The sequence below is a fragment of the Strix aluco genome, chromosome 7, assembly GCF_031877795.1.
Source record: "Strix aluco isolate bStrAlu1 chromosome 7, bStrAlu1.hap1, whole genome shotgun sequence".
NCBI classification, from domain to species: domain Eukaryota; kingdom Metazoa; phylum Chordata; class Aves; order Strigiformes; family Strigidae; genus Strix; species Strix aluco.
Window position 1 is genome coordinate 23,985,303 of NC_133937.1, and position 16,248 is coordinate 24,001,550.

General features: G+C 34.7%; 1 protein-coding gene and 1 long non-coding RNA gene across 11 annotated transcripts in view; one reads left to right on the forward strand and one right to left on the reverse strand.

Annotated features, from left to right (window-relative positions):
• The window catches only part of CPEB3 (cytoplasmic polyadenylation element binding protein 3), a 99,442-nt gene that overhangs the window by 46,619 nt on the left and 36,575 nt on the right, over positions 1-16,248 (forward strand). For 8 of the 10 annotated variants that reach the window (XM_074830970.1, XM_074830971.1, XM_074830969.1 and 5 more), the window contains one exon: positions 12,910-12,933. The exons of the other annotated variants lie outside the window; for them this stretch is intronic. In XM_074830970.1, the coding sequence (XP_074687071.1) occupies positions 12,910-12,933 (24 nt within the window). The remainder of the gene's footprint in view (positions 1-12,909; positions 12,934-16,248) is intronic. 10 annotated transcript variants of the gene reach the window in all.
• LOC141925980 (uncharacterized) overlaps positions 1-16,248 on the reverse strand; it is an 80,449-nt gene that overhangs the window by 8,580 nt on the left and 55,621 nt on the right. The window lies entirely within an intron of this gene.

Consider the following 16,248-nt stretch of genomic DNA (forward strand, 5'->3'; position numbering starts at 1 on the left):
ATTTGTAATAGACAAGAGGCAAGGGTTTTAACATTTGGCTTTAAATGCCAGCTTTCAGAACCTATAAGACTTTGTGCTCTTTTTCTTAGTTTTACACTGTTAATTATGAGGTGATATTTTGCAGTTTCTGTTGTCATAGTTGGCATATATGCCCCATTTTCTTATGGGCACATGAAATTATGGGAAATCAAGTAATTAACTGGGAGAAATGCTCAATTTAATTAAAGACTTTATTAAAAGAGGAAGCTGTTTGTGTGGGTGTGCGTGTGTGTGCAAATAAGTTCTACAGAGGACAGTCTGCTGCTGTTTGACATGAATTCTGGTCTCAGAATGTATTTGTTGTTCTAACGTGGGCATTTCAATAAGCTGATTGCAAGAGTAGTATAATTGTGAGGAGGGGAGATTATGATTGAATTTTGAGTTATTTTTAAACATTGACAGTTACTATGAAATATATAGCAGTATTTCTTACAATGTCTTACAGAGTTTTTTGAAAGACAGGAATGAAAAACTGATACAAAAAGCTATACTATATATGGTAGTGTATCAGATCTGGGTTGTTTCATTTTGGGTCATCTCACTTTTATCCTAAATGAATGAATGTATTCTATTCTGATTTCTGTCATTGCTAGATAAACTTGAAAAAAAAAAAAAAGTTGTCTTTTTAATGGAAATAATATTTCAGAAAATATTTATTCCCATCTAATCCCTTTGAAATTTTTACAGCAGCTATATAATCTAATTGTTTGTAAAAAATAATGATCCCTTGCAGCTCTAGCCCTGGTGTATGGCTAAAATAGTAGTATAGCTAATTGAGGGATCTAAACAAAATATATTTATGCATTTCCAGTATTTAAAATGTTATGGGTTTATTTGAAATATTAACTGTTTACAGACTTACATAAACCTGGAATCATATATATGCAACTCATGCAAAATAGTAGTGATTGTTCTTTTGAATGAAATTCAGCACAAATCAAAAGTCTGGGTAAGTTCCCGTGTATTTTTCCTCTCCTGCACCTCTTCTCTCTTCCATTCTTTACTAGGTGAGGCCACACCATTTTTGGCCATAACTGAGAGCCCAGAATTACTGTAGTGTGAAACCTGTTGGGTTTTGCTCTTAAATCTTTGAAAAGTTGAGAATAAAAACAAGTATTCAAGTACATAAGATTAAAAATTACTTTCTGTGATGTAAATCCTCTGTTGTATGCAGCTAAAACTGAGAAATTTAGAACTATGTAGTTCCCATGTGATTTTTGTCATAGGGAAATATACTACAGAAAGTTAGTTCAAGAAGAAATAATCTTTCCTGTGCTAGAATGGTTGTGGTTTGGGTTTAAAAAAATAAAAATTCCCAAAAGATATTTCATCCCAGTAATTTTTGGAACAATTTGGAGAACTTATGTAACTTCTTCAAATCATACTTGTAGTATCTATATATAATTTATGTGAAACCAAACACTGTGCTGAATCTGCAAATCCAACCTTCACATTCTATTTATAGTCATTGCTACATAAGCATTTTTCTCTTTTCCTGCGAAGACACAGTAATAATCCTTAAGATTTATTAGATTGATTTATTTATTAAGAATTATTAAGATTTATTACTCAATTTCTCACTAACAGTGTACTCAGTCTTTTGAAGCTAGAAGACAGCATGGGCTTGTGCCAACAGCAACGCAAAGCTTTACTTCATGTGTTGTAGGGAAAGGGGAAGTTTTCTCAGGGGTGTTGGTCTCTAGATACTTCGCATCCTTTATGGCAACACTTTTAACTGTACTTCAGCTGGTGTTCTTATTCACTGATTACAGCCTTTTGAAACTAGGGGTTTTCCTGACTGACTGTTTTGAGCTACTTCTGTAAATGTTGAAGGGGATTGTTTGGTCTGAGGGAAGGTGTTGCTTAGTTGGCTACTACCACTGTTTTGTTCATCATTGGCAAAGCTATAAATCATCATCATCTCAAAGCACCGAGTTCTGAAATAATAAAATTAGGAAAATAAATTACTTTTAAATGCATAATCATTATTTCTTCTTGTCATTAATGGCATTATGCTTGTGTATATACACAAAAAATTGCACATGTGTATAAGCGTGTTTATATTGTAGAGGTGCTTGAAGTTCTCTGTCAGAATTAGGCTTCTATTGAGGAATGCAATGTTCAAATATTGAGACATCTGAGCATAAGCCTAAGGAGCATCTGAACAAAAGGAAGATGCAAATATTTAGATTTGAAGCATTGTTCAAAGGGGAAAAACTATAGTGTTTGTCTGTACTAGCTCTAATTGAAATTTCTGTAACTGAAGCAGTGTTTTTAATCAAGTAGTGACATCGGTTGTTAATTTTTTAATAATGTAATTCATACTGAGCTAAACAGTAGAATTTTTATAGACTTTCATTTACAGCACCTTATTAAATACAATGATACTGTAATTTCTAGGAGAAATGTGACATAAATTGAATGACTGATTTTAGTTATGTAAATTCATGTATGGACTTAAAGAGAAACCATACTGTTACTTTTAGTACATGTTTGCAATACTAATTAAAACTTATGTTTACAATACTGAGTAAAACCTGAGAATAAATTAACTCAAAGGCATCCTCCATCCCCTTCTCTTGCTAGTATTCACTCCCATTTGCAGTCATACATTTCTGCAGCCATTGCTTCTGTTTGGGGAACACTGGACATTGTCTTGAGTTAATATGTACTCCTTCTTAATGAGCTATATGAATAGGACTAAATGATCAGCATGAATACATGTGCTAGGTAGTGAGCTATCTTTAATGCTTCTTGTGAACTCCAGAAATCCAACAATAAACTTCAGTGGGAGAGAAGTATAGCAGGTGAAAAAGGGAGATGGGGAATAAATGAGGGTGTGTGATCTTTCTAAGGAAGCACTAAACTGTACTGCTGGGATTCCAAGTGAACTTCTGTAAAATGAGTTTACTCTAAAGGTAGTCAAACCAACAAATGAGAAAAACCCCTTTGTGAAATGCTGAAATTTTGTTTTTCCTAAAGCTCCTCTGCACAGTGACTTTGCACTGCTGTTGGGCTTCAAATGTTCCATCTGCTTCCAATGTTCATTCTTGTCTCATATGAAAATGTGTCATCTGTGAGGTCTGGTACTATTTAATCTCCATCTGACTGTCTTCTTTTCATTAGTGTCATTTAGTTCTGTTTGTTCTGAGTAAAATAATTTGAAAAACACATTAAGTCAAGGGTTTGGGGCATCTTTTTAGATGTTTGGGGCATCTTTTTAGATGTTTGGGTAGAGATTTTGGTTTTGTTTTATTAATGTAGATAGTAATTATTTGGGGAAGTCGTCATGCCATGACAGAAAATGTAATGGCAGCAAAATAATTTCATTTTCTATTTTCCTGCTTCTGTTTGTTTTAAAATTGCCTTGTCTCCTTAAGAGCTAATGTACTTGGCTGTTCCTATATTCTGATGTATTGTTTTCAAACACATATAGTGTTTAGATATAACAAAGTTGCTGAAATAACATATTTAGATCTTTTGCCAGTGCTATTGGTATACCTTGAAATGAACCACTCTGAATAGAAGGTTTATTGAATTATTTTTGACTTCAAAATCTTGGGTTGGCAGTTTAATAGCTAATAAAAGCTTGGTTTTTGTAGTGATAATATTCTGGGAAAATGTGCGGCTAAATTTCAGGAGGCATCACTCTCTTCTAATAATTTGGTTACCTGCCTATAGGAATTTACTGAACTCTTTAGCCCAATTGCCATCGTCTCATTTACTAATGTGTTACTAGCTTATTAACATAGAAGGAATAATAGAAAAGAATAAAAGACACTGAGATTGCTAATAAGGTTTGCAAAACTAGACCTAATTTAATCGTGAAGAAATCAGAGTTTATTTAACTAGAAGGAAAAAAATGAATGATGTTAAGTGTGACATAGCAAAGGCAGCAGAGTCCCAGAGTGTGCGAATTGTCACTTTACACATAACCTTGTCAAGTTTTGGAACCAGCTGTACAAACAGTTAGTATTGATGCTGTCTTGGGGGCTGTGAGGTGGGCTAGCTGGTATCTCAAAGTCTCTTCTATACTTGTTTAATAAAAAAAAAAGGGAGGGGGGGAAGGGCAGGGAAGCAATAAAACATGCTGCTTCTTCTTTCTTCCCGTCAATTTTTTTATATTAGCAGCTGCACGTTCTGAGATCTGATTTGGTTATTACTGAAGGCAGGATCTCTTATTAGTGACTGCAAAAGTCTTTTTCTAGAAGATTTCTTAAATTATCTTCCTTTTAATCCAACTTTATAGCTCGTTACTGCCTTCTTGTTTGTTTGTTGTTTTTTTTTCCCCACCACTTTGCCTGCCTCATAACCTCACCAATGTGCTTTCCTTTCATCTATGTGATCCTTTCTATTGTGGGTGAGTGCCATCTGTTTCTGCAGAATTTTAAGAACAAGATTTGCCAGGCTATTCCACAAGCAATATATGTGTTGCTAGAAGAGATGAGGCAGCAGTCTAGAATTAAGTTTGGTAGATTGGAAGCAATTTGAAGGAAGTTCCTATCAGCCTGGCTGTTAGAAATGTTTTATTATTAATCTATTTTTTTAAACTAAAAGAAATGAAAATAAATAAGCCTTCCCTCCTGCACAGATGCTTGGCTGCTCAATATGCCTAAGGAAGGAAGACCTAAGCTGTTTAAACAATAGTTTTGAGTACCAAATGGAGTTCTCATGTTTGATCAAGTGTTTGAGGTCCAATGTGTGGGCGTTAACTGCATACAGCATGCATGTAGATTGTATTTTTCCAATGATGGGATTCAATTGTATATGTATGTCAGCATATGTTATCAGGGAGATTGTTGTAATGCTTGCATTGCTAGCATTGGAGAAAAAGTGAACCAGAAAGGACTGTTGAGGCTAATATCACCAAATTATCACAGCACCTATCTGCACATCCAGCCCATCTATCAGTGGAAATTGAGAATCACCTTTTGAACCACTCTTAGATAAGCAATAATTCATAATAATTCAAAACATTTGGATTATGTTTTCGTTCAAAGACCTCTTTAAAAAAGACTGGTGGACAGAAGTCTTGTTCTTTGTAAACAGCTTTTCTAGCCATAGAAAAAGGGAAAGAAAGAGTGTTATTTTTTTAAACAAGTTATTCTGTTGCATTGCTTATTATGAAAAGTAACCCCTCAAATCTCAAGTGCTGAAACATGCTGAAGTAAAAATAATTACAAATGCTATCCCTGAAAGAGTGGGGTGAGTGTTCTGCAAATAACAGATTAATATATAGGAAACTTTCATTGGAAGCACATAGATTTCTGTGCACGTAAAGCTCAGTACAAACATACTATGGCAAGGAACCCAAAAATTAATATAGTGAACCAAGTTTAATTCTTTATTCTCCCAAATGTAATTCTTATTTTTCCCCATATGTTTATGCACATGACTGACTGAGTTTTATCATGTCATGTTTATTTATCAGCTTGCTTCTTATCTAGATAAAATACATAAATTGTTATTCAAGAAATAGTATTTTATATGCAGTAAATTCATGCTGGTTCAGCCATTGGCCTGGTTCATCTTTGTATGCAAACTGCTTTTGTCAACCCTGACTCCTATTTTAGTTAGTAAAAATATTGAATTTATTCTCAATACATTTATGTGCATATAATTTTTTACGTTGATTACTACAAATTAATTTACTTAAGGCTTCTGCTTTAGCTACTGCCTTTCATATACCTACAACTGTATGAAAATCCACTCTTTAAATAAAAAAATGTTCCTTACCTAGCTCTTACTCAGTGATTTTTCAGTGATATGGTAGATACTTTTAAAATCATAAAGATGTAAATAAACTTTATGTACATTATAGCAAATGAAATGACTGAAATTAACAAAGTCAAGAATGTTTCCCAAAAGAACTTTGAATATGTAGCCCAAAGTTTAAAAGAAGCCTAGTACGTTACAAAGATGCAATATTCATGTGTCTCATCTCAGAATTTTATTATGACCCAAAGGAAATCTTCAAATCCGTTGATAGAAATTCTGTGTTGCATGCACTTCTTGCATCTGCGTTTCTTGTTATGTGCACACAAATACTTGATCTCAATCTATGTATTTTAATGACATAAAAATAGAGTTCCTAAATTATTCTGTTCATTTGCTTTTTGTTACTTCAGCAAAGCACGTTCTTCAGTGAGGTTAAGGTGTGTGCTACAGAGATACTGTTATAGCAAAGATACATTGCATAATTGTACTTGATTCTATCACCTTCTCTCAGTTCATAAATTCATTTTTCACTGGCATTGCAATTTACTTATAAACTTCCAGATCTCTAAGAGCCTGAGAGATCCAATATTCAAAAGAAAAAACTTGACATATTTTCCTTTCTGATCTTAGAAAATTGTTGGACAACTCATAGTGTCCTAAAGCAAGTATTGTTCTGAACTGCTGGCTGCTTCAAGATTACAAATAAGTTTTCCAAGTTAGAAGTAGGATTCTGGTCCCTTATAAATCAAGGAGGTTCCCAGTCTTCTCAAATAAACTTTCCTTTAGCCCTTCTAGGTCCAAAATTTCAAATCTGGAAATGTTGACTTTTTTTCATAGAAATAATGCTATTTTAAGTCAATTTTCCTAGAAATGTGTATCTTTGATATTGTGGACACATTATTGCATGAAGAAGATAAGTACCAACAATGAAGAATGTTTTTAAAAATTTCAAAATACTTTCTATTAAGTCTTCCATAAAATATGATAGTACAAATAAATGGTGTCGCTTCCTTCTGTATTTGAAATCACCTGATCAGATTCAATTTTAGCTATGATATGGAAAGAGTGTAGATCTAGTTCTTTTGAGTTAATGTGCTATGGATTCACAGATTTATTATTTCCCTGAAATGCTATTTGACCCATATACAATGTGCAGATCCAATCCCATATTGCAATAAAGGAATGAAAAAAAACTCAGAAAAGAAGTCTTACTGAGATCAGATGTCAGTAATTTGTAAGTCACTATCTTATTTGGCACATAATATCTCATGGCTTAGACATTTCAGTTCATCTAAAATAAGAAAAAATTTTAAGGGGTGTGCTTAAACAGGAAAGATTATTTTCATGATCCAACATAATTCAATAACATTATAATAAATGTGTTTTCAGTTTCTTAGTTTGTTAGTGTTCTCCCAGTAAGGAACATCATGCAGTCTTCAGGCTCTAGCACAAATTAATCCTGTCCATACCTCTGAAATCTTTGAAGAGGATATTTCACAGCTTGTCAGTTTTATGTTGCTGTTAGAATCTGATTTAAAAGACAAGTCAACTGATTAATTTGGCCATATTATCTCCTATATGAACATACTGAAAGTACATCAGCTTGTCTATAGACTTATCAGATTTTTAATAAGGTTTGATGCATTTGAAAAGGTTCTCCAGAAATTTTCTCTTGCAAGTTACTAATTAAGCCATAAAGAAGCTGCTGAAAGCTTTTGATCTGCTTGATGTAGGTGAACAATGCTCAAGTTTCTATACAGAACATTTTCTTGATAGTAATAGATAGTAACATGTTGAATAAATATCAGCATGTGATTGATTGGATTCCTAAAAAAATATGTTTTAAGAAGGTGATTGCATTTCTGTCAAGCTTGTTAATTGTTCTGCCAACTTTCTCCCTTGTGTAGCTAGCTGTCTTCTCAGGGGAACTTCTCCCCACAGTTTCTGATCCATAAAAATTGAACCCTTAACTAGAGATTAAGCTGTTAGAGTGGATACTCATTGTTTCACATGACTAACATCTGTTGTCTCCAGGAGATGAAGTAAGTTGAGTTTTGTTTTCGCAAGTGTTTCTTAACTTCAAAGGCTTGGTTCACAGGGATATTGAACTATATATTATTATTACTCTCACTTGTACTAATGTATTGTGTCAGCATTTAATTGAATCATGTCAGATGATACAGGTTTCTAGGTTGAGCTTTTGTGGAGTCATCACTGATGCCTATTTTTCCCAGGTGCCACTGATTTTTGTTTTCTGTTGTCTTATAACTGAAGTGTATTACAAGCCTTGTATGAGTATAGCCAGCCCAGTTACAGGTGTGATTTGAGACCAGAATAGTAAACTAGTAGGAGCCCTAAAGCATGCATATGTTTGTTTTTTTGTGGAAGAGTGTTTTCATGGCCTTCCATGAATAAACTAAACCAGTGACAGAACATAATTTTGGGGTTTTTAAACTTTTTGTCTTTGCAGCCTTGGGTAAAGCTAATGAGGCTGATAATGAACATCAGTTTCACTGCTCTATTTCAATTTTCTCTATCCCCTTTGGAAGCTTCAACTCTTTTTTTTTTTTTTTTTTTTTTCAGTTAGCTATGCTTTTTCCTTATTTTGTATTATCAAAATAGCTAACTACTAGAATACAACTTTCTCTGGATCTTATAATTGTTCTTTCTTATAGTCTGTCTCTACTGTGGCTGTACTGAGTTACCAAGAGATTTAAAGAAGCTGAAATGCTTTAGTCTGGGGAGGAGAAGGCTGAAGGTGAATGTGATGGAGCCTTAGAAAAATCACAGGGGAATGCAAAACTGCTGTTCACCATGTTCCACAGAGCTAGAACTAACAGGGCAACTGGTGAAACTTCTGGTAGACCAATTTAAAAATCACAAAAGGAAGTGCTTCTGTAGTTTACTTCTGGAACTTACTGCCACAGGAATTTGTGGAAGCAGATAGTATCAGCAGGTTCAAAAAAGCATTAGACAAATTGTTAGCAAAAGATCTTTAAGCAGGTATTAGAAGTAGGTGAGAGTCCTAACATGTTTCATCCAATGACTATGAATGCTAAGGTAATAGAAGAGAAATGTATCACTGATAATGACCAGTCTAACATGCTCTTTCTAGTGACCTGTATGGTTCATGTCTACGTTTTAACACACACTAAGTTTATAAAAATATTTTTTAGTCAAAGTCCTTTCTTTTCTGTAGGTTGTCATTTGGTTTCATCTCTTTCAAATAAATTGCAGAGCACCTGCCTTACTACTACTAATTCTCTGAAATCGTTTGTGCAATTCTGGTATTTATTTACGTGGTTTGCTTTTATCACACAAATTACACAATGTCCCTTTTTGTGTTCGAACCTTCCAACACAAACAACAGAGCAAAACCAAACTTATTCCCAGCTAAGTAGTGAGATCAAGAATGAAGGTGGTTTACTTGTTGATATACAATAAGCAATGTTCTGTTGCTTGACTGTGTTCTTGGTTTTCAGGACGTATATTAACTGAGCAAGAGTAACTTTAAACAGTAGACTTCCCTTGTCCACAGAATTTTTTTTCTCTTGCCAACATTGTCACACTATGGATGTTCTGGTCCTCTGCCTTTCCAGGCAAGGGTTGTTAGGTCACTCCTTCCTTCTGAATCCTTGAGGGCTGTCTTGTGTGGATATGTGCTTCTGTGTGTCATGCAGCTATGCACATCTCCTAAACCATGTTATCTCAAGAGTTTTGTGGCTCTTCATAAAATATTGTGTGTTCTTATGCCACCAGTAGACCTCTTCTCCCTTGACTGCCAGATAGATGTTTGCAAAATGCAAGCCTTTAAAGTTCCTTTTCATCAGTTTCATATAACTTTCTTCGAGATGCAGTTAAAATTTGAGCATTTCAGTTGAGTGTGTTTTGATTTATTGCAACAATGGGTACTCTTAGCTGTAGGGTTTTGGGAATTCCAGTAGCATTAGCACTAAATTTGCTTAATTGCATTGCAAGATTTGGAGTTTGAGGAGTTTGTTTTGCTTGTTTGTTAAAAGCTTAGAGTTTTGTTCTTCAACATACAGTTTCACATTTGTAAAAATACACTTAACTTCTGGGGTGAGGTAATAGTTTCAGGAGAGTTATCAGGAGGTAAGAAAGAATGTATTGTTCCTTTGTATTTGAGTACATGCAATTTGGGACACAGTGGTTATGTAACTATCTACCTGTCAGTTAAAGTTGCAAAGGGATGGAGAAACACTTAACGCAGTGGTGATGGTTCTGGGAGTTGCACAACTGATCAGTGCCTGCTTGCAACAATTTCACATTTTACATGGGAAAATGTGCTCATCATTTCTTAAAGCAGCTATGTTTTCATTAATACTGTAATGTTCTATTAGGTACCTAGGAAAGAATTGCTTTTGTGTGGAATTTTTGCAGCATTTCAGGAGATGTTTTTTTTGTGCAAAATGATGTTCATATTTGGCACCAAAACCAGTATAAGGGAGTGGCTTCATCAGTGGTGGGTACAATTTTGGGAGCTCCTAGTCTCTTCTGTCTTTTGTTGGAATTGCTTAAGAAAGAAAGTAACTTCAGATATATAACACTGGTGATTTCATTGTTTGTGATAGTGAAATAACTCTCTTACTGAGTTCCAAATGTCTTCATTCAAGAATAATTTCTAAATTGTTTATTTTTTAAAATATTCACTCAAATTGGAGGCATTACAAAATTTACCTGATGAACCATTCTTTCTATTGTCTGTGGTGCTCTCAACTTTGACTTATGAACAAGATGGCTATTTTTTAACTTGTCTCAAGTGACACATTCTTATTTTGCATCCTGTGTAAAACAACATAATAAAGCATGTGTTGACATTTTTAAGTTGCTGTGACAACTAACTGTCAGCCTGTTGGAAAAAATAACATTTTAATGTAAACACTGGATAAAAATGAGTTAATTTTCCAATTATGTGTGTGTATGTATAAAACATAAGCAACAATGGTGAAACTTCACCTTCTTTGAGTGTTTAAATGTTTGCAATGTTTTTAAATTGGCAAAAGCTGACTAGGCTGTCTTCCTGTTTAAGTGGATTGCACTATTTTCCCCCTAGAATTTACAGGCAATTGTAAATATACCTTCAGTAAAACTTTTTTATGAGCATAAAGATTATGTGAGTGCATAGATAAGATAAAAGTAATATTATGCAGTGCAATATAACATGGAAGTGTTATAATACATGAATGGCAATAAATTATTCTAAAATTTACAGAAGTCAGTGGTAGATTTCTGCCATCATGTACTGTTATCTTGTTCAGAGCCTTAATGTTTATATTAAGCATATAAAGCTTTCTTTTCTTAAAAAGAAACACAGAAGTATTTTTCATCTCATACTAAAGTTATTTAATTTTTAGATTGGTAGTATTCTACCAATTCTATTTGAAATTACTCTCAAAGCATGTTGGTAGCTATACCTTGGTACATGCTTATTTTTTGGTGTATGGGCAGTCAAGATGAGGACTTGCTACATGATGCCTGACAGTAATTCTTTGTCATCATAATAAGTAATGAAATACAGCTTTAGCAGTAACTAGAAAGGACGAGGATTAATTTTATTCTTGCTGCAAAGCCAACTCCGGTATTAATTCTCCCTGTTGCTTGCTGTGCAAGGAGCAGAGTCTGATTCAGGGTTTACCAGCTACCTCACTGTGGCTGAACAGTTGTTCACACAAACAGCTTCTACTGTCTTTATGTTAAACATAAATTGTGAAGCAGTTCTTTATCATAGCCCTTGAAATTTTTAAATCTCCCTAATGAAATACTCATGTAGTTGGTCTTCTGTGGCCTTACTGATGGCAGGAGAAAAAGTCATAGGTGTATGGTGTCTGAGACCATGTTTCTCCAAGGCTTGAGGAAGAAGCTACTTGGATAGAAGAGAGGTTACTAGTGCCTGTGCTGAAGGAGGTTCAGCCTTCTGGGTAGCCCCTGGGGCCACTGAGAGGTGACAGGCAGGGGACCAGTCATCAGATTAGTAGTTCTCAACTAGCCACAACTGATCTGTCATGTAATTGCTGACCAAAGAAAAGTAGCTAGGGAAGTGGAGAGGTATGGTAGGACACCTCTGGAAGTGTGTTTGAAGATGGAAATAGAAAAATGGGTTTTATGGTAGAGGACACTTGGGAGGTAGAAGGAGGGCATGGGAACTAGATGAGGTGGGCCAAGGACTGTAGGGAGAGCTAAAGGAATCGCACCTAAAACCTGGGCACATGTGTCAGTTTTGGAAATAAGAGATGGGGTTGGGAGGGAGTAGGAACACACAGTATTGCAATGAAGAGAGAAAGAAACAAAACAAGGCTCTATTACCTATTGCCTAAGCTCACTTTCTGTTGAAAATCTCTACCTGATCCTAGCCTTCCACATTTGATAACCTCGTAAGACCACTGATATCTTTTGTGAACAGGTTGAAGTCCCTGTGTAGAAGACACTGTTTTCCAGATTATTTTCTGATATTCTAAAATTTCAGATCAAAAAATGCTGGTTTTTGCATTTCCTGTTATATTACAAATTATGCTTCTGCACTTGTACAACATTGGGGATTTTGCCATTGATACATGTCTCATTGAAATGCTGTATTAATGCTGGTAGTTATAAAGAGGTTTTTCAATCTGTTTTTATTTGTCTGAACATACTGGCTATTGAGTTCATATTGTTTTGGTAGGATTTTAGTATTTACAGATGGTTAATTTAAATTGAAACATAATCAGAAAATATGTTCTCCACAACTAATTAATAAAATGCAAAATGAATTATTTTAATTAGGATTACTGTTGATGATGTTTATTGACTCTTAAAACCATAATCCTAAATTATTATTTTATAGTACTGTAAGTCTGGTATGCCTGATTTTTTTTAATACCTCTGCTATGTAGAAAACTTACACAGCAGGTATGTTCCTTTTTGTTCCCTTCTTCCCCGCCCCCCCCCCCCCCCCCCCCCGCCCCCAGCTGTGTCATCTTCAAACTTTTTCTCTTGTCTTGGGTTGTTTGAATTTCATCTTGCACTTTTGAATGTCTTTTCCTTCTTTATGGTGGGTGGGGAAAAAGAGAAGAGGTAGAAGCTACATTTTCTTTGTTTTTGGAGCTAAATCTAATGACAGCTGTACCGACAATTTTCTTCTGTGTTTACATGCAGCCAGGAGCTATGGGCGGAGAAGAGGTAAAAGTATTTACTAAATGTTTTATTTTCTGAATAGTGGGAGAAATAAATATTTAGTTCTCTTATGATAAGATGATGTTACCAATTTTAACAGTATTTGGTTGATCAATTCCTTTGTATAAATCATATTCTTCATTTGCAAAACTCCTTTTTAATAGCAGCTTAAAGCAATGCTGATAACTTCAAGTGTGTTGCTATTACTAGTGAACTGGAGGATAACTGAATGTAAAGACTCTTTCATGACACATTTATGACTTTAAATGTGTGGTGTTCCAAAAAAAAGATTGGTTCCAGGTTTGGGTTTTTTTAGTAGAAGTGCAATGTTTAGCTAGTACATTAAACATTTCAAAAATACTTTTTTCTTAGATGAAACACCTTTCACACTTGAGTATTACGCTGGATTGCCTTAGGTAGAACTTTGTTAATACCAATGCTAATAACTGTCCTCAACAGTGGATATTAATAATAATAATAGCAACAAAAGATACAACATTTGAGCGCATTTTAGCTTTATTTTGTCATAGTCAACCCATAAAAAATAAAAGCAGACTGAAAACATTTTACAAATGTACAGTGCTGCATATAAATTTATTCTGAGAGATTACTGAACATGGACAATAGCAAGCTCACTGACTACCAGGAAAGCTACTAATGTGGCTTACATTTATGTACCATGCTGTAGCTTACACAGACTGTTTTTCATTGAGAAAATAACAGTGAAGATTGCAGCTTTCAACAATTAGAGTTGGGCAGTGCCATCTTCTTGGGGTACTTTGGCACTAAACTTCATTTTTATCTTCTTTTTCATGTATGTTCTTTGACAGCTGTGCATGTGACATTGCTTCCTTTTCAAAATGTAGAATTTGCATCACGTTTGTGAAGAAGCTTGGAGACAAACCTAGCCACACAACCAAGCCGACAGCATATGAGTAACTTGTAGTTTGCACATCTGTATGAATCGAGGTAGTAGGCCATATAGGCTGTCCTAACACAGTTTATAATAGAGAATTTGAGCTCATTTCGTTCAAAGCCGACTGGTTTCAGTGTTTATTTTATAGCTGAACCAAAAAGAAATAGCTAAAACAGAAAGAAAATATTTGAGTTTTCTCCACAAACCTACCTTCCTATTTTTCCCTGTGTCCAGAGAATGGACTATTGTTAACAAATGTTGAAAGCATCCTAATACTTTTTCAGTGCTCTCATGGTACTGAAACAAATTGGAAAGTATGTGGAGTATATATTGTATACTGTCTGTGCATGTGAACACTGTCTAATTTCATTTTAAGATTGTGGAAGTGTTTCCAGGTTGATCAAATGGCACCAAAGTAGAGAAGGAGGTAGGAGTCAGCTGGACACTATTAACTTCTTGCAACTCATGTTTACTTGTAGAAGTGAAATATAGTAATGTGGCAGTAATTGTGATGAATACAGTGTAGGCTGTTTTATACAAACTATAGTGATGACAAAACAGGGCAAACAAGTCCTGAATGTGCTGGGCTTTCAGAATTTTTTTTACTCTACCAAAAAGCATGTTTCACTCCATAACAATTGTTTCCTATGTGAAATTCAGGCTTTTCTATAGTAACAAGTAGATCTCTGTGTGTGTGTGCGTGTGTCTTGTCATTAATGTTAGAGATTTTGTGACTTGCCTTATTTGTACAGTAGTAAAGTCTGTGATATTCATGCTTTTTCATTACCTTGAATTTTGTAATATTGTTTTGAGCTTTCTTAAGAAACATGAAATTCTACAGTAGTCTGTTAAAAAATGATGTGGTGTTTATCAAATGTTCTCATATATCCCCCTCTCTTACTGTTTTTACCATTTGCATTGTGGTAATATGCAGGGTACACAGAGACGAATCTGTGCAGGGACTCATTTCATGTTTATTATACTTGGATATTTTAATTAGTGTTTGATTCTGTCACTGTGACTAAGCATCTTCAGTGACAAGAGGTTTTGTGAGAAATTTCTTGGTGCTTGCCACAACCTATCAGTTCTCTATTTGATCCTTTGTTTTCTTTGAGTAAAGAGGCGAGCATTTCTTTGTAAGCATCATGCTTAGAGCTGTCGTCATGTTCTTTTAGGTGCCTTGTTTTTAACTTTTACAATCAGTTTTTCAGGTACAGATGTAAGCACAGCTATGGGAAATCAGCCCCAAATCTATTCTGCTACACTGACAACTCAGACATGTCAGGGGAGGGGCACAGAAGTATAAAACTAGGGCATTTAGTGATGCTTTCCCATAATACTCTCCCAGAGATTTGCCTCTGGGAGTTTCTTGAGGTGATATCTCAATATTTATTGCTTCAGAATGGGTTTTTACCTGTTCTTACTCATTGCCTTTTCTGAATCTACACAGACTTCTCAGCATTCTAAAAGCCTGTGGCAGGGGGTTCTGCAGTTTGACTTGCTTTCAGCCTTGAAATTGTGTTCAGTGCACTTTAGTTTCCCCTTAATGGAAGAGACAGTGAACAATCATTCTCTGCTCCCTTGTCTGTATGCTTTCCATTATTTTAAATGTATACGTCATACATTTAACTCTATACTTGACTTAACTATAAAGTTTTAGATCATCTTTTGCATTTACTTAAGATGAGTGCAATGCTTGCAGACTGTCAAGCATCTGGCATGTGAGGCAATATCTTGCTTTTTAAGCTGCTGTGCATTTTTACTATTTCCTTCAGAACGTGACACTTATTCAGCCTCCTCTTTAGACTTGTATTTTAGTTGAACGCCATGTTCTAATATCTATTAATTTGATATGTCAACTTCCACTAATGGCTAATGTTTGTTGTTTGTTTTATTTCTTACAAGAAGGTAGGTGGGGGGTGGAAATTAAAAGATTATTTAGCTTCTTAGTAATGTCAATCTCTTACAGATAGTTTAAAATTTCATACTTTTCAATGGGTTTTTTTGATTTGATATTTTTACACAATTTTAGCCTTCCTAATTATTATTTCTCTCATGCATGTGTTCTCTTTTATGCTGAAATGCATATGTTTATATGTGCATGACCTGTTTGTCCATTAACGGAATATTCATCAATAGTCTTTCCTGTTTTATGTGCTAAATCCACCATTTCTGAGAACCAGTTATACTAGACTTCGAAGAGTAGTGTCTCTAAATCCTTCTCTGACTGTAGCATTTACCCCGTTTTTTTTATGTTGGTGCTTAAAAGCACAGTAGGATTTTTGCTTCAGTGGATTTTTGTATCTGTGATCTGTCAATGTTGTACATTCAATATATTCTTTCTAATCAAGACTTATCTAGTGCTTGGTGTTTGTAAAAAAAAAAAAAAAAAAAAAAAAAAAAAT